This window comes from Pseudonaja textilis, chromosome 7 (assembly GCF_049901715.1).
Source record: "Pseudonaja textilis isolate UNSWEBS1 chromosome 7, rPseTex1.2, whole genome shotgun sequence".
Taxonomy (NCBI): Eukaryota; Metazoa; Chordata; class Lepidosauria; order Squamata; family Elapidae; genus Pseudonaja; species Pseudonaja textilis.
This window is the reverse complement of record NC_141996.1, coordinates 10,900,492-10,927,832: the sequence shown is the minus strand read 5'-3', so window position 1 is coordinate 10,927,832 and position 27,341 is coordinate 10,900,492. Positions and strand designations below refer to the sequence as shown.

Below are 27,341 nucleotides of genomic sequence, written 5' to 3'. Positions count from 1 at the left end.
AGGCAAAGGCAAATTACTTCTGAAAAACCTTGCCCAAAAATCTGACTTCTGTGCTGGAGGGGTTTTACTGACATCCCACCTAAAATTCCAATGCAACTGCTTAATTCCTCCTCAAGATTTTTCCCCGCAGTCCGCAGATGGTAGCAGATCCACCCACACATTCTGCTTTGCCTGCATTTTCTGCCGGCAAACTATTTATAATGGTGCTTCAAATATTGATAACTCCAGGTGGCTGTGCTACTAATAGGAGAAGTATGTTTTTTTACTCTTGCATTAAGCAGCCTTGAGGCAAATAGAGCATTTTTTTCTCCTCAAGTGGAGATATTTTTTCCCCTTTTCCCCAAGAAAACGAAGCCTCTGGCTAATCTTGGTGGATCTCAGAAATGTTAAAAAGGGATGGCCTGGATTAGTACATGGACATGCCAGGAAATGCCAGGACTGCAGAGTAAATTGATAAATCACCACCATCACCATGTATGTGTGTGTGTGTGTGTGTGTGTGTGTGTGTGTGTGTGTATGTGTGCAAAGGTTCCCCTTGCACATACGTGCTAGTCGTTTCCGGCTCTAGGGGGCAGTGCTCATCTCCGTTACAAAGCCAAAGAGCCAGCGCTGTCCAAAGACGTCTCCGTGGTCATGTGGCCGGCATCGCTACACCGAAGGCTATTGCCTTCCCACCAAAGTGGTCCCTCTTTTTCTACTTGCATTTTTCCATACCTTCGAACTGCTAGGTTGGCAGAAGCTGAGTCAAGTAATGGGAGCTCACTCCGTTACGCGGCGCTAGGGATTCGAACTGCTAAACTGCCGACCTTTCTGATCGGCAAGCTCAGCCACTGAGCCACCGTATATTATATATTATATATAATAAAAAACAATATAAAACAATAAAACTAATAGAAGAGATAATCATATATAATAAAATAACGCCCCACCCCAGTGACAACACATCACACGAGCCATTTGATGGGCTCCATCCCACTCTGCATTCCTCAGATCTCCTGGCAAAACCAGGTCTTCACCGCCTTCCGGAAAAGTATGAGAGAGGGGGCTATTTCAATCTCTGGAGGGATGATGGGCCTTTCTTTTGGGTCCCACCAGGTATATCTCCCTCGGGTATGGGACCATTCCTTACGTTCCCACTCTGATGGGCCGGGTAGATGTGACCGGCAAGAGACGGTCCCTCAGATTAACTGGTGCGAAGCCCGTGAAGGGCTTCAAAGGTGACAATCAGCACTTTGAATTCCTGTTTTAAAGAAAACCAGTTGGATGTGCACATATAATCTCCTGTGAGAATGAAGCTGTACAGTTAGTCCTTGGCTTACGACCATTTAGTGACTGAAGTTACAACGGCACTGAAAAAAGGGGCTATTGCCCGTTTTCACATTTACAACTCTTACAGCAACTCCATGGTCACCTGATCAAAATCTGCATGCTTGTGTTCTGACCCAACCGGGTTCCCAAAGAGCAAACACAGACAAAGGCAGCAGCCCCCACCTTTTAAGGTTTAATAACGAATTCTGTTCTGAAGGCTGATTTCCACTAATTAGGTCCGACAAGAAAGAACCTTGCCAAGTTGCTTGTCAAGGCTGCCAAAAACCCAGAGATAAGAATTAATTTACAAAATTCTTCAAACACGAACTAAGATGTCCACCAGTTGAGTTTCAGAGCTCCTTTGCTGTCTGCAAAGAACGCTTTTCCAAAACCTGGCTTTTATCCTCTTGAGGGAGGGGCCATTACCTTGCAGCCTTACTCCTGAGTCGCCTGTGCTGCTGTAATTGTTCTTTCCTCCGAGCAATCCTTCGTGCATTTGGCATAGGCTCCTTGGGAACCTCCTCATCACTGCTGCCAGCCCCCACCATCTCTGGAGGCAGAAGTCCACTCCCTGATGGTCCTGGCCCCTCCCCTCATCAGAGTCCTCCATCTCCTCAGCCATCTGCACCTGCTGCCGGCTAACCACAACAGCTTGGCAACTGACATGGACTGATGACGGTTGCAATGTCTCATAAATATCAGTTGCAATGTCCCTCGACTTACCATGGTTCATTTAGTGACCACTCAAAGTTACAACATTTAGTGACCACTCAAACTTACAACAGCACTGTAAAAAGAGACTTATGACCATTTTTCACACTTACATCCATTGCAGCATTCCTGTGGTCACATGATCAAAATTCAGATGCTTGGCAAGTGGCTCATATTTATGACCGCTGCTATGTCCTGGGGGCCATGGGATCCCCTTTTGCGACCATGTGACAAGCAAAGTCAATGGGGGATCCAGATTCACTTAACAACCGTGTGACTAATTTAACAACTGCAGTGATTCACTGAACCAACTGTGGCAAGAAAGGGCCAAACCCACTTAACAAATGTTTTACTCAGCAACACAAATTTTGGGCTCAATTGTGGTCGTAACTCAAGGACTATCTGTACGCTCACATGTATTTATGATGGTTGCAGTGTCTTAGGATCATGTGATCAACTTTTGTGATCTTCTGACAAGCAAAGTCAAGGGGGAAACCAGTTTGGCTTAACAATCGTGTTACTAACTTAACAACTGCAGCGATTCGCTTAACCACGGTGGCAAGAAAGGCCATAAAATAGGGCAAAACTCACTTAATAATTGTTTTGCAGTAATTTTGGGCTCAGTTGTGATCCTTATGTTGAAGACTACCTGTATTTTCCTGTGCAAGATTTAGTTTTGTGGAAAAAAAGCGGTATCATTTTCTGATGATTTTAGTTTGTTTTTTTCCCACATCAAGTTAGCTGTAATGACCCAGGGTGGGGTACAAAATAAGCACAGTCACTTTGCTTTAAAGCTCCAAATAACCTTGACTGGAGACAAAAAAACTCCCTCACAAGCAGTTATGAAAAGGAGGAAATGGCGTTTAAACTAAAAATGCCTATAAATTATGGAGAGTAAAAACAACACAAACCACACTGAAGCAATTAAGGGAACCAGGCAGGATAAGGGCTTGAAGATGTCCACAGATATTGGAACATACACTGGGAAGGACACCAAACTCAGAGAGGAATGACAGACTAGAGATATTTCCACGCTTTGTTTCCAGCACGGGCCCGTATGCATGCCCGTCCTTTTAACCAGTTCTCACAGCTGCAGCCCATGAAGAGGATCAAGGCCCTTTCCTCCCCCGTAGACCACGCCATTCACACCTCTCCCTTATCCTCTCCTCCCTGTGTCCCCTAGGATGGAGAGGGGATGGGCCTGGGTCTTCCTCTGACTGCCCAGCCGGCCTCTGCCCTTCCCCAGCCTCCTCTACAATCTCCAGAGCCACACTTCCACTTCCTGTCGGCTGTTCCTCGTCTCCCTCGGAGTCAGTCTCCAACAGGGGCATGACATTAGCATTGTATGGTTGGAAGATTTGTTCTTCAAGGAGGCTCATTTGGCCCAATCAACAATGCAGATGAATGACTTTATGCAGCAATAAATTTCAATAGTATTGCATCTGTGTTTAACTGTATGCCAATGTCTATTGCATTGGGACTGTCAAGATTAGTGACGGAAACATCCCAGTGCCCACTCCATTGCAAGATGTAGATTTTAGCACCTCTTTGGCACCAACTAGTGCTTCTCTGGTGTTTTGCAGCCAAATCTTTTGTCGGCGTTGACACAGAGGTCAGTTTGCATAATCATGACCTTCCTCTAACACACCACTAAGAGCAGTGGTGGGATTCTACATCCCCCTCCCCTACCAGTTCTATAAGAGTGTGCTTTGTGTGCCTAATGCATGCAGCATTCAAAAATTGCCTTCTGTGTCAGTGCTAGTGAGTTGAGCTGCTTTTTAGCTCAGCTGAGGCATGGCAATGCGCTCTGCCGTGCGAATCAGCTGAGCTAAAAAGCAAGGGAATATAGAACAGGAAAGAGCAGGTGGGGCCAGCCAGAGGTGGTATTTGCAGGTTCTCCGAACTACTAAAAATTTCCACTACCGGTATGCCAGAACCGTTCTGAACGGGCAGAATACCACCTCGGACTGATACTTTTTGGTCTTCTTAAATTTCCTATCTGTACTCAGACAAATTACAGTGTTACACTGATTTAGAGTGGAGCTTTAACTTATTGGTGGCCAGCACATTGTCTTGAATCATCTGACAGTTTGGCCAGTGAATCATCAGCAGATGGGCAGTGAAGATATCTGATGGCAGGTGTTGGTTAGGTATAAATCAAAATTATTCAGCCCTTCATCCTTCCTCCTTTTGCTCTGCTTTTGCCACATCGTTCTCTGGCCTGCTACTGAGTAGGCTGCCAAATTGAACAGGCATCATACTTAAAAGTATGAACAGCTCACTTTTGGAGGCCAAAAAGGCATAGAACTTTGATTCCTGGTTTACAGTCCTGGGTTGTTTCCCTAAACATAGAAACAAACCTTAATTTTGTAGTTAAAATTACACGCTTTAGAGATATGACTGGATGATTGAAGACTGCAGGGAATAGGAAAACAACACAATATGCTCATATTTGTAATGGTTGTAGTGCTCTGGGGACACATGGTCCCTTTTTGCCACCTTCTGACAAGCAAAGTCAATGCGGTAGTCAGATTCACTTAATTTTGGAAATTTGGGCTCAATTACGGTTCTACGACGAGGACTATCTGCACATTCTGGAATTTAAGGGACTTAGAAGTCTTAGGGATCCTGTCTTCTCTAATCTCAACCCCTAACAAAAATACTACCCATGTTTTAACAAAAATACTACCTGTGTTTTCTGAAAAATAAGACCAGGTCTTTTGGGCCCAAAATAAGCACTAGGGCTTATTTTCAAAGGGTGTATTAGGTTTTTCCATGTACGGGAAGCCCACTTATTCTACTTTCTCATGGCAGGACAGGAGGTCACAGAATGCACCAGTGCTGCCACCACAAAGTGTGGAGAGTGGATGGAGCTACCCCATACTGGCTTACTCAGGGCCCCCGCAGCCAGGCCATCCACACCCCGACACCTGCCTTGCCTTGCAGGCACAGCACCAACACGCCACTCAGCCTCCTCTTTGAGCAAGCGGAAGTGGGCTGGCGGCCACATAGGCTCCTGCTGCACAGGGCTGCTGCCACTATGAGGCAGGTGTCAGGGTGTGGATGGCCCATGTTCTGACCCAACCTCACGAACCCCATTCAACAGCCTACTCGTAAGGAGAAACCCTTTTTTATTTAGAAAGGCAGGAATTCACAGCATTCACCGACAAAGCTCCAGGTCATACATCCAAAGGTCATTCACAAGCCATAACAGTCCCTGAGTTCCCCACAGGGATCCTCAACTAGCACTTCAATCCCAACACAAAGAGACCATTGGATGAAACTCTTCTGGAGCATGAATGATGTCTCCGACACCCATTCCTCTCCCCCCGCCCGTCCTTATAACCCAGTCAGGGAGGGGCTTGTTAACGTTTCCTTTTTTTCCTGGACAGGTGGCGCTCAGTCCTGCATTGCTCTCCTCTCTGAACTTCTCTGCACATACGCGCATCTGGGACAGGGCCCAGCTGTTCCCACCCCCTCATTAATCTCAGGCTCCGAAAACAGCTCTCCCTCTGCCTGAACATTAGATGGGCCCTGCTCTGCATCTGGCTCTGAGACCTCCTGTTCCTCAGAGCCGTCCGCCGGCTACGGTGGTAACCCAGGCACCCCCCGCCCCCATCTATGACTCATCTGACTTGACTGTCATCTCTGCTGTCAGTCGATGAACCACAATAGCCTGGCTGCCAGGCCCTTGAAGTGCAAGGCAGTCCCACCAGCCTCCCACCTCACCTCGACCGGTTTTTAAGTAGGGCTTATTGGCGGGGTAGGGCTTATCTTAGGTGCATGCATAAAAACATCTTATTTTCAGGATAGGACTTATTTTGGGGGAAACAAGAGTACTATGGACTACTGCTATGGTATCCATTATGATGATTTTACGGTTTGGATTTGTCTTCCAAAAATCTTGGTTTTAGGCCCTTCTATAGTTACTGCAATTTCCCAGCTATCCAGGTCTCAAATATCAATCTAAAATCTAAATCTTTCAATCTAAAACGAGCAGCACTTTGGATTGGAGCAGAGGAATCACTGGCTTTTTAGCTTCATTAAAGTCTTAGGAGGAGCTTAGCTGAGTGCTGGGAGGAAAGTCAGTTCGGGTTGAGCGGACAGTTAACCAAGCCTGCATTCCATGCACTGAGCTCTCCAAGGTCCTGATTATCTTTGCTGGCCTGCCTCATCCATTCGCTGTATTTATTATCCTCAGCAAATTTCCTTGACGTCCTAAGTACACATTTTATTTATTTTATTTTTATTTATTTATTTTTGTCAATTGCTTACAAGATAATAGATATAAGTAAAAGCATAGTTATGAATACATGGGTACATATAAGAAAAATAAAAAAAATTAAAGAAACAATAGGACAGGGACGGTTGGCACGTTGGTGTGCTTATGCACGGCCCCCTACAGACCTCTTAGGAAAGGGGTGAGGTCAATAGTAGACAGTCTAAGGTTAAGGTTTTTGGGGTTTGGGGAAGAAACCACAGAGTCAGGGTAGAGTATTCCAGACATTGACCATTCTGTTGCTGAAGTTGTATTTCCTGCAATCAAGTTTGGTGCGATTAACCTTGAGTTTGTATCTATTGTTTGCTCTTGTGTTGTTATGGTTGAAGCCACATGCAAAGCCATTCACAAAGCAAGCATGAAACATACAATAACTAAGGTTGCAGAAACTCAAATTATAGTGAAAATGGGTTATATTGATAGAACTTGCACTTCCAAAATATTTTAAATAATTTATTTATATCTTGTGATATGTTTATACCACACTTGTGATATTATGACATTTTCCAATAAATAATATTCTCTTCTCTTCTCTTCTCTTCTCTTCTCTTCTCTTCTCTTCTCTTCTCTTCTCTTCTCTTCTACCCTACCCTACCCTACCCTACCCTATCTTACATCTATGTTCCACCTATTGCTCAGAAGTTCAAGATAGTTTACACATTCCTATATTTTATCCTCACAAAAATTGTGCAAGGTAGATTGAACTAGGATACATTGGCCTACAATCACAGTGAATTTTTGTAGTTAGCTTGAACCTGGAGCATCTCAGTTCTGGTTCAAAACACCTTTACCCTATATTATATCAACTGTACTAATTCTTGAGGAAGCACTTCCCAGAAAGCTGCAAGTTTAATTTTGTCTGGTCTGTAGATATCTCTTTTTCTTATTTAATTTGTATTTTTCCTGGAAAACAGGAACTCCAAGCTTCTACAATCAGGATGTCAGAAATGTAGCAAATACTACAAAATGGGATTGGGATACTGGGAAAGGAGGGTGTTTAAACAGAAAAGCAATGGGAAAATGCTAGAGAATCTTCTCCCTAATTTTATTCCCCCACTATGACAGGGTCCATTTGGGAAAATGCCAACAAATAATCCCGTGAAATAATTTTTTTTACTTCTGTAACATAAATCTGTAAGTATTTATCAATTATTAACACTAGCTGCATGAAGAAAGCAATGGAGAAGCAATGAAATTGGTTGACCTTACCTGTTCTCGGTCCAATCTCTTTTTAACTTTAATCAGTCCCAAGCCAGGATCAATTGAAAATTCATTGTTTTGATCTCCGCTGATAATGGAGAAAGAAATCTGCCCATTGGGAGAACTATCCACATCTTCGGCTATCAACTTTGGAAAAACGAGGAATTATAAATAAATGGGAGAATGATGACAGTGAATGGATAAATTCCACTGTATATGAAATCATCACAAATGTATATATGGTTAAATGCTATTATATGATACACTTAAAGCACATCAAATTGGCATTTATGATTTATCGACGGAACAGTTTAAAACAGGCAGGATATAACTATGTACTTTTCCTTTGCAATGTACCAGGAGAACTACTTTGACCAATCAGTGTCTCACCCAAATAAAGTTCCCTGATTAAATGCAGGCTAGACCAGAAATGTCTAAATGGGAAGGAAAAACTCCCGACTGGGGAGTTATTCTCAAGTTTGGGAAATTAATTCAACCATCGTCTTACAATATGAAAACGTGCTTCATACATCCATGCCTTGCTTTATCATGATTTATAATTGGCTTGATTATGTAACCCCAGCATGCTGTAGCAAACTAAACAAACTATATTATGTTTCAGCATAGTAATGAATTGGGTTGATGTAATCTGCATTTTAACAAAACTTTAAAAAAAATTATTGTTCCTGTAAACATTTTCTGAATACACATTTAATTTTAAATTTGCCAGTCAAGAAATTTCTCTCTCCCAACTCACCTACCTACCTAACCTTCCTTCCTTCTTTCTTTCTACCTACCTACCTACCGTCTATCTCCATCCATCCATCCATCCATCCATCCATCCATCCATCTTTATCTAGTTAGCCAGCCAGATAGTTAGCTAGCCAGATAGTTAGCTATCTTTCTAGCTCTGTATTAGGCTGTACTAGACCATAATGAAGCCCTAGATTTTGTTGAAGTCCTAGATCTTGTTGTGCCTTAGATTTCTGCTAACTGTGTTATCTGCATAATCCTTTCCTAGACTTACAGCATTTTGAAAGGTATCAATATCTATTATCACTTAGAAAGTGCATCTTGTATTCACTTATAACTACCCATTTATTCTGGTGATATGGGCAGAAAAACTCAGAACTCACCATTACTAATGAGTCACCAACTGATGCGTCTTCACTGATGACTGCACTATAGACATCTTGGCTAAATCTTGGTGGGTTATCATTCACGTCTGTCACATTTATATTCACTGTTGTGACAGCACTCAGAGCTGGGCTGCCCCCATCTTTAGCTTCAATGACCAGGAAGAAGTCCTTACACATTTCATAGTCCAAAGCTTCAATTACAGATATGGACCCTTGGAGACAGAAGACAAGAATAGGGACATCATATGCCTTCCTAAAGTCATAAACTTTTCTTTGAAAACAAATATAAGCAACCTCAGTGACTGTAGAAAAACACAAAGCAAGCAACAACAATCCAGATTATACAGTATAGTAAAGCCACTTCTGATATACTTTTCATGTTGGAAGGAGCAAAGCAGGTCAGAAGATAAGAAAAGATCTGTTATCAGTGCAAAAGTCACTGCATTCCTTTTATTAAAGCAGAGAAATATTTGAATTGGAAATTCAATTATCGCAGAAACATAATTCAATAACTTCCATATGGCATTTGATCCATATGTTTTCAATGTAAGATTAAACAAATAATTATGAAATTCTGTAGTGTTCTCAGAGTTTGGTTGTTTTCTTGCAGATGTTTCATTACCAAACTAGGTTAACATCATCAGTGTTAGTAGGATGTGGGGTTGGCTCTCGCTTTATAGACTAATGGTTTGTCCTGTCACTGTTGGTCAGAGTAGTCTTGATGTAGTCCCTCGGAGTAGTCTTGAGTAGTTCCTTGATAGACTGTTGTTTACTCTTAGATTGCTTGTCTGAATTGGTAATTCCTTAATTGGGGTATTGTTTGTTTCTGGACAGTTGATCTAAAGTTGGTCTTGGTGTTAGACTCTATTCATCGGGGTGCTGATTGGCTTGATTTCAGACTGTTGGCTGAAAGTCTTATTTCTTTCCAACCATTCGCCCTGGGAAACTTAGTTTATCTTTTTGTTTCCTTTTTGATTATCTCTTTGAATGCTATGTAGATGTTGTTTATCTCTGTGTGCCTATTGACGGCTGATCTGTCTGACTACCAAGCTTCCAAGAATTCTCATCATTTTTTTGACCTGGCTTGGACTAGGATGCTCACAGTTTCCCAGTTGAAATTATGGATAAGTCTGTCCATATGTTGTGAACACTCTCTCACCTGACATTTTTTTTTAAAAAAACAACACATTATTTTAATTGAAAATTAAAAACTGGAAGTTGACATACGGCAAAGTACAAGTCTCTAGCTTCAACTTTACTTCCAATATGTATACTTATGCTGGAAGTTAAAACCCACCCCTCTCCTAGAAAAATGAAATATTTTAGGATATATTAAAAAGGCAGAATATTTCCCCTAAAAGAGAAGTAGAAACTCAGCGAGGTAGAAACCAGGCCCCCATCTTTGTTAATGGGCCATTAAGGCCTGGGGCAGTCTATTCTACATAACAAAGATCTACCTCCTTCAGCAGAGCCATTCAATTGCCCTTCATTGCACCACCCACCAAGTTTCAACCAAACTTAGCACACAAACAACCTACAACCTCTGACAGCAACCAATCAGAATACTCTTCCTGTGCCCTGGGAAGTTCGAAGCCAGAGAGGGTATAAAACCCAGGGACTCTCAGCATCTCTTCCCTTTTTCTTCACCCAAGAGCTCCAAGGCGTGTGATCCTGTCCACCATTAAACCATCTTTCCAAACAGCCTCCATGTTTCCAGTGTCTTTTTCCCCACTTGGAACTGAACCAAGAAAGAGGGCATTTCTTCGAACACTTGGGAAATAAAAATGACTGCTTTCCAAAACTCTAATATGTTTTTAGGAGAGGGCTTTTTTTTAAAAAAAAAGACAAAAATAAGCTGAGCTGGCAGACAGTATCTTTGGGGAGCTAAGCGGTTTGGAATAGAATAGTTTGTGAACCAGCCACTCCTTTCGAAGCAGACATTTGGTGAGAGCATCACCTTCCAAATATGTTCCCAAAAGGGATAGATTAATTTAAAAAATCAGAAAGGCCTCCAAAGCCTATCTAGTTCACCCACCCACTATCTCCTATCTTCTTATCAACCACTGAAGGTTGGCCTTGATTTTAGACTGTTGACCAAAATTCTTATTTTTCTCCAACCCTTTTGCCCTGTGAAACTGAGGTGCATTTCTTTTCAACTTCAGGGGAAAATATACCGTACATTTGCCAGCATGGACAAGCATTGGCATAAAACATCCATCACTACTAGGTTGGGGGATAAGATTTTTTTTTAAATAACAATAATAAATTCATCAGATATTCTACATAATTACAGGATTGCTTTGAGTGTTTAGTGCTTACTACTGATTTGTTGAGAGGGAAGCTGTCATTCATTAACACATAATAAATACCTCATTGGTAATTAAATGTCACTATTTTTAATTGATTTACCGTCTTGCCTTCCTTTGAAATAGAGCTTTAACTATTGCTTTTGTTCCAATACCAAGGAGACCTAATTTGCTAACACCACTCCAGCTCTCTCAAATATTAAAACTTTAAAGTGCCCTTGAGTGGTATCTCTAAATCTCTATTGACTAAACAAAAAAAAGAGAGAGATTTTGGGATCTGGCGGAAAAGAAAGGGAGTAGGAAAACAAAACAAAGGAAGCAAACACAGACAAAAATACTGCACAGAAGCTTGAATGAGGATTAACTCGATGAACCTATTTCTCCTTTTCATTGATAGCAATGGAAAAATTTAGAAGAGACTTTTTTGTTGTTATTCTTCAGTTGACTTGATGTCCGTGAGAAAAAGCCTTTGCAAAAATAGAAATGATGCATGAATCTAAAGGGAACGAAAGACCTAAATTATAGGTAGTCCTCGACTTATGGCCACAGTTGGGCCCAAAATTTCTGTTGCAGTTTTTAAATGTCAGACCTCAATGACGAATGTTTTGCAGGAAGCAAAGTAGTTCAATTAGATTCCGAGTCCGTCCTTCCTTTGCAACTCTGGGAACTCTCGTCGGTTTTTTATGGTACTTCGGGTTGGTTTCTGTTATCATTAATATGGATACTTCTGGGTTTTTTTGGCAGCCTTCTACAGCAATGAAAGGTGTGCTCTTATCTCGAGGAACTGTTTATAATTAGTCTGGCTGGGAATGCAAGTAATTCCCAGCGTTGCATTGAAATAGGCTTTACTTTTAAAATCAGTTTGTGTTTCATTAAGTTTGACGAGGCTTGGGTCAGAAGAGTTTGCTTGTTTTCCAGCAAACGTTACATAATCCTAACTAGGTAACTAGTGATAGTGCTAGCACTGATGATGCTACCTAGTTAGGGTAACGAAATGTTTTCAAGAAAACAAGCAAGCTCAGAGAGCACCAAGGACCCCCTCATTTCAACCCCGAGCTACAAATTTATTGACAATGGAAGTTCTTCAGGATTTTTGTAACATTCTTCTGTTGCTCCTGGATTGAAGCATAAATTAGTAACAATGGAACCCAAGTTAAATATAAGCAACAAACAACAACACACCCTGTTATTTCTTACCCAACTATAAAATGAAAGGATTATTTTTAAACCTGCTGGATAAGCCTTCTCCTTATTTTGGTAAACCTACCTGTTTTAGAATCGATCTGGAATTTTCCTTTTTCGTTACCCGATCTGATGAGGTAGGTGATCTCCGCATTTGTACCAATGTCTTTGCTGGTCGCAAACACGAAAAGTATCTCGGTGTTTGGGGAGGTGTCCTCGGGCACCTCCACCAGGTAATCTCTCCTCTCAAAGATAGGGGGGTTATCATTAATGTCCAGGACGGTAATTGTAACGGTGGCAAACGAGGACAGAGTCTGCACAATGCCCTGGTCGGACGCTTTAATGGTGACGTTATAGGAAGACTGAAGTTCCCGGTCGAGAGGATGCTCCAAAATGATGATGCCCGAGGACATGTCCACAGAGAAGAAACCTTCTGAAGAATCAGCCAGGGAATACACAATCTTTCTGTTCACCCCTGAAAAAAGAGAAGAGGAAGAGAACAGCCGCTCTTCTTAATTATGTGAGGCAGAAAAGACCAAGATACCAACATAGCACAACCAGAGGTGGTATTCAGCAGGTTCTCACCGGTTCTGGAGAACCGGTAGCGGACATTTTGAGTAGTTTGGAGAACTGGCAAACACCACCTCTGACTGGCCCCACCTCCATCTATTCTCTGCCTCCCGAGTCCCAGCGGATCGGCTGGGCCTTCTTTTGTTGCCCTGCACAGGAGAACAGAACTGGAAAGCAGGTGTAGTGGGGTGGGGAGGGAGTGGGGATTTTGTAGTATCCTTCCCCTGCCCTGCCTACCAAGCCACACCACGCCCACCAAGCCATGCCCACAGAACTGGTAGTAAAAAATTTTGAATCCCACCACTGGGCCCAACACTTTAACCATGCATAGTTCAGTGTTATCAGCAGCCGAACCATGAGATACAGATAGTCCTCAACTTACGACCACAATTGAGCCCCAAATTTCTTTTGCCAAGGGAGACATTTGTTAAGTGAACTTTGCTTCCATTTTAACAACCTGTCTTGCCCCAGTTGTTTAGTGAATCGCTGCAGTTCTTAAGTTAGCAACACGCTTGTTAAGGGAATCTGCTTTCTCCCACTGACTTTGTCAGCAAGTGGCAAAAGGGGATTGCAAGACTCTGGGACACGTCATAAATAAGAGTCAGTCACCAGGCATCTGAATTTTGATCACGGGACAGTGGGGATGCTGTAATGCACGGCCCTAAGTCACTTTTTTCAGTGCTGTTGCAACTTCGGACAGTCACTGAATGAACTATTGTAAGTTGGGGATCCCTTTTCCTTCCTTTGTCAGCAGCATTCCAAGTACATCTAGCACATCTGGGAAAACTGAAATCTGAATTCCTGCATTTTCCCTTTCCCAATGTGACTTTCAATCACATTGCCTAATCAATCTCCTGTCTCAACTGCCACCAAATTCCAGTCACTCCCCCCCTCCAGGTGCCAGCAGCTTCCTTGACCACAGGCGAAAGAATGTTGTTGTGGCTATGCCCCCTTCACTGCTCTCCCGTTCCCACAGCTTGCCCATCCCCCACTGCGGCAGCCCGGAATCTGTCTCAAGATGGATCCAGGGCTGACATCCTTTTCCATTTGTCAACCCTGAAGTTGGCCTCACCGAGGCCATTTTTTCAGGCTTCAGTGTTGCCACACTGGAGCTGACGGATGAGGAGGAGGGAACAGAGATAGCTGGGGTTTTGTAACCAAAACAAAATAGTTTCTCCTGGGAACCAAGGACATTCCAACAGCTGGCTGGAGAGAGGAGGAGAAGGAGGAGGAGGAGGAGGAGGAGGAGGAGGAGGAGGAGGAGGAGGAGGAGGAGGAGGAAGAAGAAGAGAGAAGTAACCAGGCAACCAACTAGCCCCTAGATTGGACAATGTGACTTATTTTTAGGGAAAAGGAAAACGTTTACTTTTTAATTAGGTGAAAACGGCGGGAACTCTCCGAATCGGTTTTCAACAGTCTGTGCCAATACAATATCTCCAAATAAAACTGTTCTTTGAGGAATCTACCTGCCTCGGAGTTCTGTTTGCTGTGGGTGTATTACTTGGAACACTGACACCATCTCTTTCTAGCTCAACCCAACCACCATTAGCTGCTCTTTGGAATTGCCAGGGTTTCAAAGGCAGCTGTCCCTGGTAATTGTCCTGAAAAACAGTCTGCGATCATCTGATCCGGGTCCAATGTGTTGGGATTGCATCCAATTCTAACCCATAGCTGTGGGAACTGAAGTACCACAATGCCAGCGGACTGTCACGTTGGGAAAGGCTGGAGCAGAGCAGCAACAACTAGACTCAGTAGGCAAATGCCTCTTACGTGGGTGAGACCGGGAATTTTTATTTCTTCTTATTTTGGGGAAGGGAGAGGAGCTCAGTTTGTCTCTCTTCCAAAAAAGACAAGCATTATCACGACACTATTTTAAACCTCCTACAGCAGGGGTGTCAAACTCGCTTTCATTGAAGGCCACATCAGGGTTGTATTTGACCTCAGAGGTCTGGGGTGGGTATGGCCAGTTTGACATCCCTTGTGTCAGCCTGTGGTAGCCCAAGCGCTCCCAAGCTCTGTTTTCGGCTTTGATGGCCTCCTGCAACCCTCTGTCAACACAAATGGAACTTGGGAGGGCGGTGCACGGCCTTCGTGATCTCCATTTTTGGCTGGGATGGCATCCTGCAACCCTCTGCCAGCTAAAACAGAACTCGGGAGGGTCGCACGCATCCTTCCCGAGCTCCATTTTTGCTGGCAGAGGCAATGTGGCAGTGGTGCATTTCAAACATTTTTACCACCGGTTTGGTGGGCATGGCTTGGTGGGTGCACTTTGCAGCCCGCGCGCACACTTTGCATGTGTGCGCCAAACATGCACTTTGTGCAGGTGCAGTGGCTTTCCGACTCACCTCCTGCAATCCTGCGCTCCCCCCTGTCGCTTCGGCAGCTGCTGCATGGCAATCTGCTGTGCCGTGCAAAGCAGTTGCACTTCAAAAGCAGGGAATAAAGGTTAGCATGGGAGGCCGGGCGGGCAGGCCCAACAGCAGAGCGTTGGCGAGAATCGGTTTGGTCTCTGCTGCTCATCGGCGCTACCGGCTCAGCAGAACCGGGCTGAACCGGTAGAATACCACCACTGCACCGTGGGCCAGTCGTTTGCTGTTTCCTGGGTGGCAGTGTGGGCCAGACCTAAGCGTCCTGCAGACTAGGTCCTGCCCGTGGGCCTTGAGTTTGACACCCTTGTTCTACTGAATAATGGAGAGCACAGTGGCTTAGAGGTAAAATGCTGAGCTTATCAGCTGAAAGACAGGGTTAGAGACCCAAGCGCCGCATGACTGATGAGCTCCCATTATTTGCTCCAGCTCCTGCCCACCTAGCAATTTGAAAGCATGCAAATGCAAGTAGATTAATAGGTGCCACTTAGGTGGGAAGGTAACAGCAGTCCGTGCACCTTGGCATATAGTCATGCTTAATTACATAAGCATCTGCAGGTGATGCTGGGTCCCTTGGCTAAGAAATGGATATGAGCCCCTAGAGTTGGACACAACTGGATAGGGGAAAGCTTTACCTTTACAGAATGACAAGAAACCTTTCCACTAATTTTCAGGAAAAGTAACTTCAGAATATTTAAAAGGAGATAGATTCAGAGGTCATGTGTGAACTGCTGGGTTATTCATTCCCACCAGGGAAATATCTGCTGACTAAAAGAGCCAACTTGAACCAACTGCAGAATGACAGAGATCTGTATGCTAAAAGTGAAATCAGGACATCACTTTTTACGATGCTGCAAGGAATTGCTTTCAGCCTAATTGAACACAAATGCAAAAACTAAGTTCTGCACATTTCCATTTTCTTGTCGCCTTAACTGAACAACTTAGCAGGGAAACAAACAAAGAACACAACAGTTTTTCAAAGTCAGCATTCCCTTTCCTTTGAAGCCAACAGAAATAGGAAGACGTTTGTTTTTCGAGCCAGAATTATTTACCTGACATCAATCACTTACGAACACAAACTACACATCCTGCTTCTAGTTATACTTCATTGATTCAAGATTGGGTGACATTACTTTAGTGGTACTTGAAAGATAAAGCTTCCTTTAAGCTTCTGATGATTGCATGGCTGCCCATATATTTTAGCATCAGTACAGAAACGATTCCCCAATGCTTTCTACTGGGAATTATTTTTAACTTTCCATTTTACCTTGGAATTTCCTGGGAGTCTTTCACTCACACGCTAATCGAGAAGGGTTACCACATAAAACATGCAACAATGCAGGCAGCCATTAGATGGCAACGAAGAGAATCACTATTAGTTTTATACGTTTGCTGCCATCTAGTGGTCATACAGATTTTGCCGTGAAAACTCAGAAGATTAAACCTCTAAACCTAACCAACTTTACCAGCTCAGTCAAGATCAAATAGCTTCAGACATCAAACTGGGCAATTCTTTTTTTGTAATGACAGAAATGTTATTGTGTAAAACCAATTAACATGGATCGGAACGTAACATACATTTATTTTCCGCTCTACATGTCAAGAGCACAATTGCTTAGAAAGGCCTGGGGAAGGATGCCCTGTTGTCTAGGCATATTCATAAAATGCAATCATAAGAACAATATATGAACACTTGTTTAAATTATATTACCAAAGATTAGATGACACTCTCCAAGGAACAGGGATATTTAAAAAAAAAACCAACCATTTTTGATTTATCCAAAGGTGATGACATGAAACCTTGAAAAAGTCATTAGGAAGAAATGGTACTTCAATTATAATTTAGAATCTACATGCCGATACACACAGGATTTATCCCCTAACATTATACAGTTATTAAAGGTAAGTAGTATTTAAATTATGATTTTATTATATGCCTACTTGATTCATTGGCATTTTAAAGTCTTTGCAGATTCAAGCCATATCATGAATAGGTTGCTCATCCATCATTACTATTATTTATTCCTATTGCATGAATTACCCTGACCACAATGTCAGGTAAGTTATTGATGAATTACATAAAACAGAATAACAAATATCTACAATTATTATTTATAAGTGAGCATTTATAAAATTTTATTTATTCTTCTAGTTTTACTCTAAGGAGAAAATGCTATCTTTATTCTTTTACGAAAATGAATAAACAAACTAGCACTTTTGTTTTTCATTAATTGCAAATTTACATTTCTTGATTAAGAGCAGTGGAAGAAACCACAATTAAGAATCCTTACTGAAGTCAAAATTGATCCATAAGGATCCATATGAAATCAGCCTGTTTTAAATCCATCACCTTTATTTATAGTGTCCTAACACTTTAAATTCAGGTTAGGCCAGGACTAACCACATTCTCTCCCTAAATATGTGCACAGACACAGGAGATTCCAGTTAGAAGAGATCTAGCTGGTATCTAAATGGCTTCAGGAATCATGAATTCTCCAGTTACTGATAGATGCCCAACTAGCCTAACTGGCTAAATTCCTAATTTTATAATTTTAAAATTGATCAAATCCAGCGCTCTAAAACTGAGCCCAAAAGCCTACTGTCAAACAAAGAAGAGGAAGGTCAACTTTTTTTTCCAAACCAGCAGAAGGCAAGACAAGAAACAATGGATGGAAACTAATCAAAGAGATATATTGGATTGGTTGAAACAATTATATAAGTCTGAATGATTATCCTGAATATCTTGAACCAAGATGATTATGGGACTGGAGGCTAAAACCTACGACGAATGGTTGCAGGAACTGGGCATGGCTAGTCTAGTGAAGAGAAGGACCAGGGGAGACATGATAGCAGTCTTCCAGTATTTGAGGGGCTGCCACAGAGAGGAGGGTGGTCAACTTATTTTCCAAGGCACCCAAAGGCCAGACAAGGAATAATGGATAGAAGCTAATCAAGGAGAGATTCAACCTAGAAGTAAGGATAAATTTTCTGACAGTGAAAACAACCAATGGAACAGAAGTTGCCTTTGGAAGTTATGGGAGCTTCATCACTGGAGACTTTCAAGAAGAGACTAGACTGCCATCTGTCAGAGGTAGTATAGTAGAGTCTGTTTGGGCGGTGGGTTAGACTAGATGACCTACAAAGTCCCTTCCAACTCTGTTAATCTATATCTGAAGTCAAATGCATCAGTTTTGGACTTGTGTTAATAGTGAGCCTAAAAAAACCCCCCATGATTTCTTCAATTAAAACCGAACTATAAACTGTTCATGGTATTCTGGGCTTGATAGGCTTGGAAACATCCTCTGAGCAAGCACAGAACAAAATTGTGCAGAGAGTAACTGCCCCTCTGCCCTCAATCTGGTCCCCTCCTATGGTCTTCCCGTGAGAATATACTTTTAAAGCAGGTATCACTGTGCAAAGGGCATGTTCTCAAAAGATGACCACGCATGGAGAGAGGCTTGCGTGTCTCCAGTACAGAAGGATTTAGAGCTGTATTAACAGACTGCTGAATCAAGAGATCTTTCTTTTTATATTCACATATCAATACTGTCATGTTTTATTACTGGCATCCTGTGTTTGCATTTGACCTTAATAGCTAACTACAAGTCAAAAGTTGGGAAATGAAATCTGCGCTATTCATCATTAACTATAAAATCTGCTGGCTCTTTTGTTTCTCTTTCTCCTTGCTCTGCTCTCTTATTTCTAACATTAAGTAGCGACAAAAAGGAAGAATGGCAAATTTATGCAGCTTCCGTCTGCCTTCAGATTTTGATCTGCATTTTAAGATTCAAATGCATTATGCAGATTCCAACATTTTTTTAAAAAATAAATTTTATGGATTTTACAATTAAAACAAACAACAACACATCCATAAATGAAAGAGAGAAAAAGAAGAAAGGGAGAAGAAAATAGATAGAAAACAAATAGAAAATAATTAAAAACATTCTCATCTTCAACAGTTTGTAAGACCCCTTTTTTATCCTTATTTTATGCCACATACACACACCTAATCCTTACATATATCTGTGTATCACTACTATGGATCTATCCTATCCTCTTTTGCCTTTTAGTGTGAAGTCTATCTTTGGTCTATCCATTTGTACCAGCAGTTCCAGCTGTTGTAGCATATTGAAGTGTCTTTATTTTTTAATGCCAAAGTTAATTTGTCCATTTCTGCACAACTTTAAATTTTTTGAATGATCATCTCCTCTGATGGAACATGAGGCTGCTTCCAACATTGTGCAAAAGCCAATCTGGCCGCTGTCAAAATGTGTTCCAACATTTTTAGCAGCACTTTCTTCCTAGTATGAGCCGTTAAAGAGGTTCTAGAATTCCCACATTTTGTTTTCAAACATCCAAAGACAGATAAGATTCCAAGGTTGAATCCTATTTTTATTTAGGAAAGTTTATGAATTCTGTGGCAAATTTAATGGCAATGAACTTGGGACATCCGGCAACAACTAGACTTTGCAATGGGATGAACTTCTGCATTAATTCAATTCTGCCTAGAGTTTGTCTTTTGGTAACAAAAATCCTCTAGAGACAGGTGAACTGCATTTACCTTACAAAGTTTATAAGATGACCAAACTGCAATCGACTGATATGTCATCTGAGAGGGTACCAAAATCACAGCCAGAGCACACTAATAAAAACTTCCCCTGATGCTGCCCTGCAACTTGTACAATCGTATTGTTAAGGAAATCAGGAGATTTAGGCAATTCCAATGACTATAAAGATTTATTGCAAGGTTAAGCGCTCTACAAGAATCTGACCAACTAACGGTCAAGGGAAACGAGCGGGAGATAAGAAAGGCATTCAAGGTGGGCTTGACCTAGATCTCGTGTCGCACGGACCCATGACTTATGACACGTTTGTCCCCTCCGTCATGGCCAGCCTGGTCATCTCTTACCCATATAAGGATGCCAGAAAACATTGGCAAAAATGTATCTCTTACAACATTTCTATGCCTGGTAAGTTTTGAGTGCAATCCATCTATGAGCTAATTTAATCCCATGGACTTTCTTCTATTTTGATCCCCCCCATTCAGTTGTATCTAATTCTTAGAGGCCGCTTGGATGAGTCCTTGCAGCTTATTAGGCAAGATTTTTCAGAGTGATTTGCCATTGGCTGCTTCCTAGGGCTGAGGGAAAGAGACTGGCCCACCATCACCCAACTGGCTTTGTGCCTAAAGTGAGATTGTAACTCACATTCTTCCAGTTTCTAGTCTGATGCTTCAACCACAAAACCAAATGAAACCTCATTTAAAAAAAAAATAATTTATTTATATCTCACCATTATTATTTCTATAAATAACTCAAGGTTTGAACATACACAACATTCCTTCTTCCTATTTTCCTCATAATAATAAACCTGTGAGATGGGTAAGACAGAGAGATAATGACTGGCCCTAAACCATTCAACTTGCTTTCATGCTGAAGTAGGATTAGAATGTCTCCTGGTCATTTGCGCAAAATCACCCGCCAGCTTTCATGCTTAAAGCAGAACTAGAACTCACCGTCACCTGGTGATTGGCCCAAAATCATCAAGCTGGTTTTCACATGCTCAAGGTGGCACTAGAACTCACAGACTTCTGGTTTCTAGCCTGGTGACTTCACCACTACACCTAACTGGGCTAAGACGCTATTTAACCGACAAACGTGAGTTTTGGATTTGGGGACCAAATCCAGATGTGAGAACTTTAATTTCTTGTGCTACTTATGAATTTAATAATTGTTGTTAAAAGATAATGCATAGATTACAAAGAAAAATAAAGGCTACCCCTTCCCTTACCAAGTTCTACTTACACGCTTCTACTCAAGTGTTCCTTTTAGCATCCTATACTCACCTACGTCAGGGTCGTTGGCTTGCACTCGTGTTAGCAAGGCTTTGGTGGCAGTGTTCTCATAGACACAGGCAGTGTAGTGGTCAGAAGAAAACAGTGGAGGATTATCATTGACATCTTCCAATATTAGATGGAGTTTTGATTGACAGAACTTCCCACCCCCATCAGTTGCCCGGGCGATGAGATTGTAGACAGGGGTCTTTTCACGGTCTAACGGAGCTAATGTTTTGAGCTCCCCTAAAACAAATTCAAGGGCAGGTGGGGAAAAAAAGGAAAACAGGGAAAAATAAGTGGATTGTCATGACAACATCATTGTTTTATTACCAACACTATTATTTCTTTTTACAAAGTAATGTGTAAACATGATAAGACGCAGTGTACAATTGGAAGTCATGATCCTTTGAGAGCTTTATGCAATGAAATTTTATTTTTTAAAATATGCTGGTTAGCGTACATTCAAAATGACAATAAAACTATTCTATTCTATTCTGTTCTGTTCTATTCCGATTTTATTCCTATTCTATTCTATTCTTATTCCTATTCTATTATCGTATCCTATCCCTATTCCATTCCATCCTATTTCTACTCCTATTCTATTCCTATCCTATCCTATCCTATCCTATCCTATCCTATCCTATCCTATCCCTGTTCTATTCCTATTCTATTTCTATTCTTATTCCTATTCCATTAATTTATCTTAAAATTATAATCCAATCTTATCTTAAAATGGCTTGGGTCCTCAGCCACTGTGTTGTGTGAACAGGACAGCTTGTTAAGCCAGTGTTTCTCATCTAGGGCAACTTGAAGAGGTGTGGATTCTTATAACCTCTCTGCTCGTCATTAACCAGGGACCAAAAAATAATTCTGCCTAATATTTTATGAGAGAGAATCTGGGAATTTGACTCTTTCTCATGAAAGAGCAGTGGACATACACCAGGGAAGTCTGACCTGCATTCAATACCTAGTCCACTCTCCGGGGGTGTCAAACTCAAGGCCGGGGGCCCAGATTTGGCTTGCAGGGTACTTAGATCTGGCCCACGGGGCTGCCCTGGGAACAGTGAAGGACTGGCCCACGATACTTCTGCCAGCAAAAACGGGCTCCCGAGCTCCGTTTTCAGCTATCACAGACTCCGGCAACTCTCTGCCAGGGAAAATGGAGCTGAATTTTCAGTGGCAGAGGGTTGCAGGAGGTCGTGGCAGCTGAAAACGGAGCTCGGGAGCCAAGAGCACTCGGCCTCCCCCCCAGGCGCCCTTGACACAAGTGAGCTGGCCACACCCTCCATCTTCCCCGAGGTCAAACACAACCCTGATGCGGCCCTCAATGAAATCGAGTCTGACACCCTTGATTTATGACATTATGATTTTTAAGGTCTTACTTTTTAAAAAAAAAATCAACAAGGTAAAATGTTCACAGATGCTTGATGTCCTTCAGCAAAATGATGTCTCCCTTACACCCCTCCCTGGATCTCTGAATGCCAAATTACATGGAGCAACCTTTCCTGATCAGCACATTTCTATCACTGACATAAACCAATTGCTGTTGCTAAATTATTATAACCCCTTCCTTTTCACTGCAACCTCTCCCCCTATCTCCTCCCAATTAAAAAAAAACGCACAGCATTGATAAGCAGCTTGGAATGGAGGAAAGTGTACTGCAAGAGCGGGGCTGAAGTATCAGGAGGCGGAATAGTGGTAGCTGAAGAGATGATTGTATAGTGGAAGATTAGACACTCAAGAGAACAGTTGGCCACTTCATCACTAAGTAAGTGCCAAGGCACTATGCTCCTGTGAGAAAAATGCTCTCTTCCTCTCAAGGCAACGTTGCAAGCTATATTTCTTCCATTAAACTGAAATTTTTAATGCACGGCTCTGATGTTTAGGCATACAGAGCTCTAAGACTGGAAGCAACACACGGGCTTCACTCAGGCAGAAGAATAATAGGAGATAACGGTTAGCCATGTATTTGGCCACTCACACCAGCAAACAGGTGAGTAACAATGGCCGCTGGCTCATTTCTGGTTTAAGATCCTTAAAACAGATAAAGAAGCTTCATATAGGAAACAGAAGGGGAAGGTTCATCTTAAGAAGCATCTGAGAGCTTTTGCACCGGAGACAAATTCTTTTGTGTGTCCAATCATATTTGGCCAAATGAAGCGAAGCGTTCTGATCCCTCCCCTGCCCTCCATTCCATTCCTAAATAGTTTGAGGGCTGTCACACTATTTTCCATAGCTCAAAGGCAAGACAAGAAGCAAGGAGTGTAACCTAAACAAGGAGAGAAGCAACCTAGAACTAAGGAGAAATTTCCTAACAGTGGCAAACAATCAACCAGTGGGAACAGCTTGTCTTCAGATGTTATGGGGGCTCCATCACTGGAGGCTTTCAAGAAGAGATTGGACAGCCATTTGTCTGAAATGGTATAGGGTCTGCTGCTTGAGCAAGGGGTTGGACTGGATGGCCTCCAAGTTCCCTTCCGTTATTTTCTGTTCTGTTCTGTTGGACAAATGCTGGTTTCCTCTGTAAGATCTATTTTTAGAACGACCAGGCAACTTCTAAATAATTAAAACGTTGGAAGCAGCCAGCATATTTTGGCAGGAATGTGAAGGAGGTACCTAGAGGCTGAGGGAGAGAAATCGGCAGTAGCTGTAATTTTAACATTAATCAAACAGAGAAATCATCCGTGTAAAAATTCATCATCGTCTTACCACTTTCAGGGTCCAAAAGAAACTTGCCGTTTCCTGAGCCATATAAAGAATAGTGAATTTCACCGTTGGAGCCAATGTCTACATCTCGCGCACCCATTTTAAGGATAATTTTGTTGGGAGGGATGTCCTCAGGGAATATTGCCATGTATGTAACCTTAAGACAAAAAAGAAGAAAGAAAAAAAGAAGAGTGATTCCAACTTAGACTGACAAATGATGGTCAATTTAGAAATCCCAACATTCTCGTTGGTTTGGAAGTACTGCTCAGCACTGGCGCTCCATTCATTATCCATTTTTAGATCATACTGCCCCATCTCCAGATAGTTCTCATTAGAAACGTGATACATAATATGATAAAAAATTCTTCTCTTAGACTAAAAAGTCTATCATCTGCAGCTCTATAACTGCCTGGTTTGCTTCTGAAACCCAACAGGACAGACACAGACTTCAGAGAGTAATTAGGACTGCAGAAAAAACAATTGCTACCAACCTGCCTTCAATTGAGGACCTGAATACAGCACGAGTCAAAAAGAGGGCTGTGAAAATATTTACAGACCCCTCACATCCTGGACCTAAACTGTTTCAACTCCTTCCCTCAAAACGGCGCTATAGAGCACCGCACATCAGAACAACTAGACACAAGGACAGTTTTTCCCTGAACGCCATCACTAAACAAATAATTCCCTCAACACTGTCCAACTATTTACAAAGTCTGCATTACTATCACTACTAACCTTCTCATCATTCCTTATCACCCCTCCCCTCCCACTTGTGACTGTATGACTCTAACTTTGTCGCTTGTATCCTTACGATTTATATTGACTGTTTCTTAATAAGATTTGATTGCTTTTTGTACCCTATGACTATTATTAAGTGTTGGCCAATAAAGAATTCTATTCTATTCTATTCTATTCTATTCTATTCTATTCTATTCTATTCTATTCTATTCTATTCTATTCTATTCTATTCTATTCTATTCTATTCCATTCCATTCCATTCCATTCCATTCCATTCTTCAGTTTTATCTATCTGTTCATCTAATCTAATCTTAATTTCCATCCTGTTGTGGCCTGTTGACCGCTGGCCCCTCCAGCAGCTGAATCAGAGGAGGAGGAGATGTAGGAATCAGGGTCAGCATTAGGGCAACCTGGGAACTCTGAGGGGGAAGAGGGAATGGAGCTGGCAGAGAGAGAGAGAGAGAGACAGAGACAGAGAGAAAGAGAGAGAGAGAGAGAGAGAGAGAGAGAGGTGGAGCCTGGGCCGTCCGTCAGCCCTCAGATGGAGAGTCAACAGCTCCCAGGTCTGGAGGTGGCTGATGAGGAAGAGGAGGAACACCTGGGTCCAGTGCCTGACACGCAGCTGTGCAGAAGGCAGAGGAGAGGAGAGCAGTGGAAATCCATGGGCCGATCCTTGGGACAGAATAGCCACTGCTGCTAGTGAGGCCCCGCCCTAGCTCTGGCGATAAAAGGCAGGGGATGGAGATGAATAAATGTGGCAGACAGCTATTCATCTTCCGGCAGGACGGACTTGTTAGCCTGCGAGGGGCTGCCAGCATTCCTAATAAAGGAATCTTTTGAGTTCACGTCAGAGGGCTTGTCGTGTTTGGGGAGCTGGGTCAGAACACAACCATGGAAAAAGTTGCCAACTAACCTGATCGCAGACAGGACTGTTGTCATTAACATCCGTGACGGTCACTTCCACCGCACTCTGGGTTACGAACAGTCCATCCGTGGCTGTAATGTTCAGCAGGTAGACATCCTGCTCTTCTCGATCCAGAGGTCTCTTGACATATACCTTCCATTCATTCTGAACCAGGCCAAGAGCAAACTTCCCTTTGGGGTTTCCTCCTGTGGCAAAGAAGAAGAGAAAAAGAAAACATTGCCACGGGCAGGATATGAAGAAGTCCTAACGGTTTCTCACCAATGACCTCTGCTCGCACCAAAGAGTTAACACGGATCCTTGTTAGTTCTGTGATCTGTCAAGGAATCGAGGGAGCTGTATAACAGAGAAATAGGGATGAAGAAAAGAGGAAGTAGTAGTAAAAAAGTATTTTGGGGAAAGGAAGAGTAGGAGAGAAGGTGGTTGAAAATTAAAAATCAGATTTGAAAAACAAAATCCAAGCATTTTAAAGGACGGTCATATTTAAAGCAGGAGGATGGGATGGAGTAGCAATTAAAGACCCAGGTTCGAGACCCCAGCGCCGCATGATGGGGTGAGCCCCTGTTACTTGCCTCAGCTCCTGATGATGTTTCCTAGTTGGGTAATGAAACATCTGCAAGAAAGCAACCAAGCTCAGAGAGCACCGAGGACTGCACAGTTCAACTCTGAGCTACAAATATTCTCTTCTATTGAAACTACTGAAGAAGTAGGAACATTGCCTTGGTGGTGCAGTGGTTAGAGTCAGGGGTAGGATTCAAATTTTTAACAACCGGTTCTGTGGGCATGGCTTAGGTGGTGGGTGTGGCTTGGTGGTCATGTGACTGGGTGGACATGGCTTGGTGGCCATGTTATTGGCTGGGTGTGGCCAACTCAATATCACTCACATTGAGGCATGCATCTCCTCGCCTGGCCTCTCGTGACTGTGGGATGCTGCAACAGTCGTAAGTGTGAAAAATGGTCATGTCACTTTTTTCAGTGCCATTGTAACTTTGAATGGTCACTCCACACAAGCAAAGTACCAGGAAAAGGAGGGGAAAAAAACTCCAGAGATGTTCCTGAGGGATGAAGTCTAGTCCTGCCAAGAATGCAATAAGGGTTAACAGAGAGGCAGTTTCTATAAGCAGCACCAGAATGTTTCCTTCCTGCCTTCCTTACAGGATTAGGCCAGTAATTTCTTCTAACAACCAGTTCTCCAAACTGCTTAGAATGTTAACAACCGGCTCTAGCGAATAGATGCGAACTGGTAGAATCCCACCCCTGGTTAGAGTTCAGTATGCAGTGGTTAGAGTGTAGTACTGCAGCCTACTTCTGCTGACTGCCGGTTGCCTGCAATTTGGCAGTTCAAATCTCACCAGGCTCAAGTTTGTCTCAGCCTTCCATCCTGTGGATAAAATGAGGGTCCTAATTGTTCGAAGGCAATCGGCTGACTCTGTAAACCGCTTAGAGAGGGCTGTAAAGCACTGTCAAGCGGTATATAAGTCTTAAGTGCTAGTGCTATTGTTCTCTTCTTGCAGCTTATTTTCCTGATGCTTCTCAAGTTCCTTCAGAGTTTTGAAGAACATTTCTATGACCAGCAAAGACAACATGCCACCACACTGACAACCTTACCCTAACCCACTGCGAATAAGCTAGCTAATTATAGTCCGCATCCTCCTGACCTCATCTTGACAACACGTTGAGATGCTTGCGCTTCTCACCGTGAATCCCAACGGCAACTTTCCATGCAAACGACAACCACGTGAGCCAAGTTGGGAGATGGCATCCTTGTTTTACTCCTCTTAAGGGTAATCAGATTCAAACAGTGAACAATCAATAGGCTTCATGTGGCACAATTCTCTTTCCACTTCAGTCTCAAGGGGATGTGCTTCAACCCCCTCATTCCCGGTTACTAGGACAATTTCATTAGCTGTTGATTATGCAATCAAGGGAGTGCAGTGGGATGTGTTAATAGAGGTCTCTTCTCCCTCCCCCTCCTCCCTATACTGCTGGTGTTGTTTCTGTATTCGTTACAATGCTTGTTTGGGGGTGTGTACGTGTGTGAGTTGAGTGCTGATTTCCAGAGCCTGCCAAACGCACAA

General features: G+C 42.5%; 1 protein-coding gene across 8 annotated transcripts in view; it reads right to left on the bottom strand.

Annotated features, from left to right (window-relative positions):
• The window catches only part of FAT3 (FAT atypical cadherin 3), a 541,042-nt gene that overhangs the window by 80,886 nt on the left and 432,815 nt on the right, over positions 1-27,341 (bottom strand). For all 8 annotated transcript variants that reach the window (XR_015744255.1, XM_087937026.1, XM_087937027.1 and 5 more), the window contains 6 exons: positions 25,255-25,451; positions 23,607-23,760; positions 20,907-21,140; positions 12,211-12,600; positions 8,635-8,849; positions 7,508-7,645 (listed from right to left, as the gene is read on the bottom strand). Coding sequence is in view for 7 of the 8 variants with exons in the window: in XM_087937026.1 (XP_087793152.1) it covers positions 7,508-7,645; positions 8,635-8,849; positions 12,211-12,600; positions 20,907-21,140; positions 23,607-23,760; positions 25,255-25,451 (1,328 nt within the window). In the remaining variant the exon portion in view is untranslated. The remainder of the gene's footprint in view (positions 1-7,507; positions 7,646-8,634; positions 8,850-12,210; positions 12,601-20,906; positions 21,141-23,606; positions 23,761-25,254; positions 25,452-27,341) is intronic.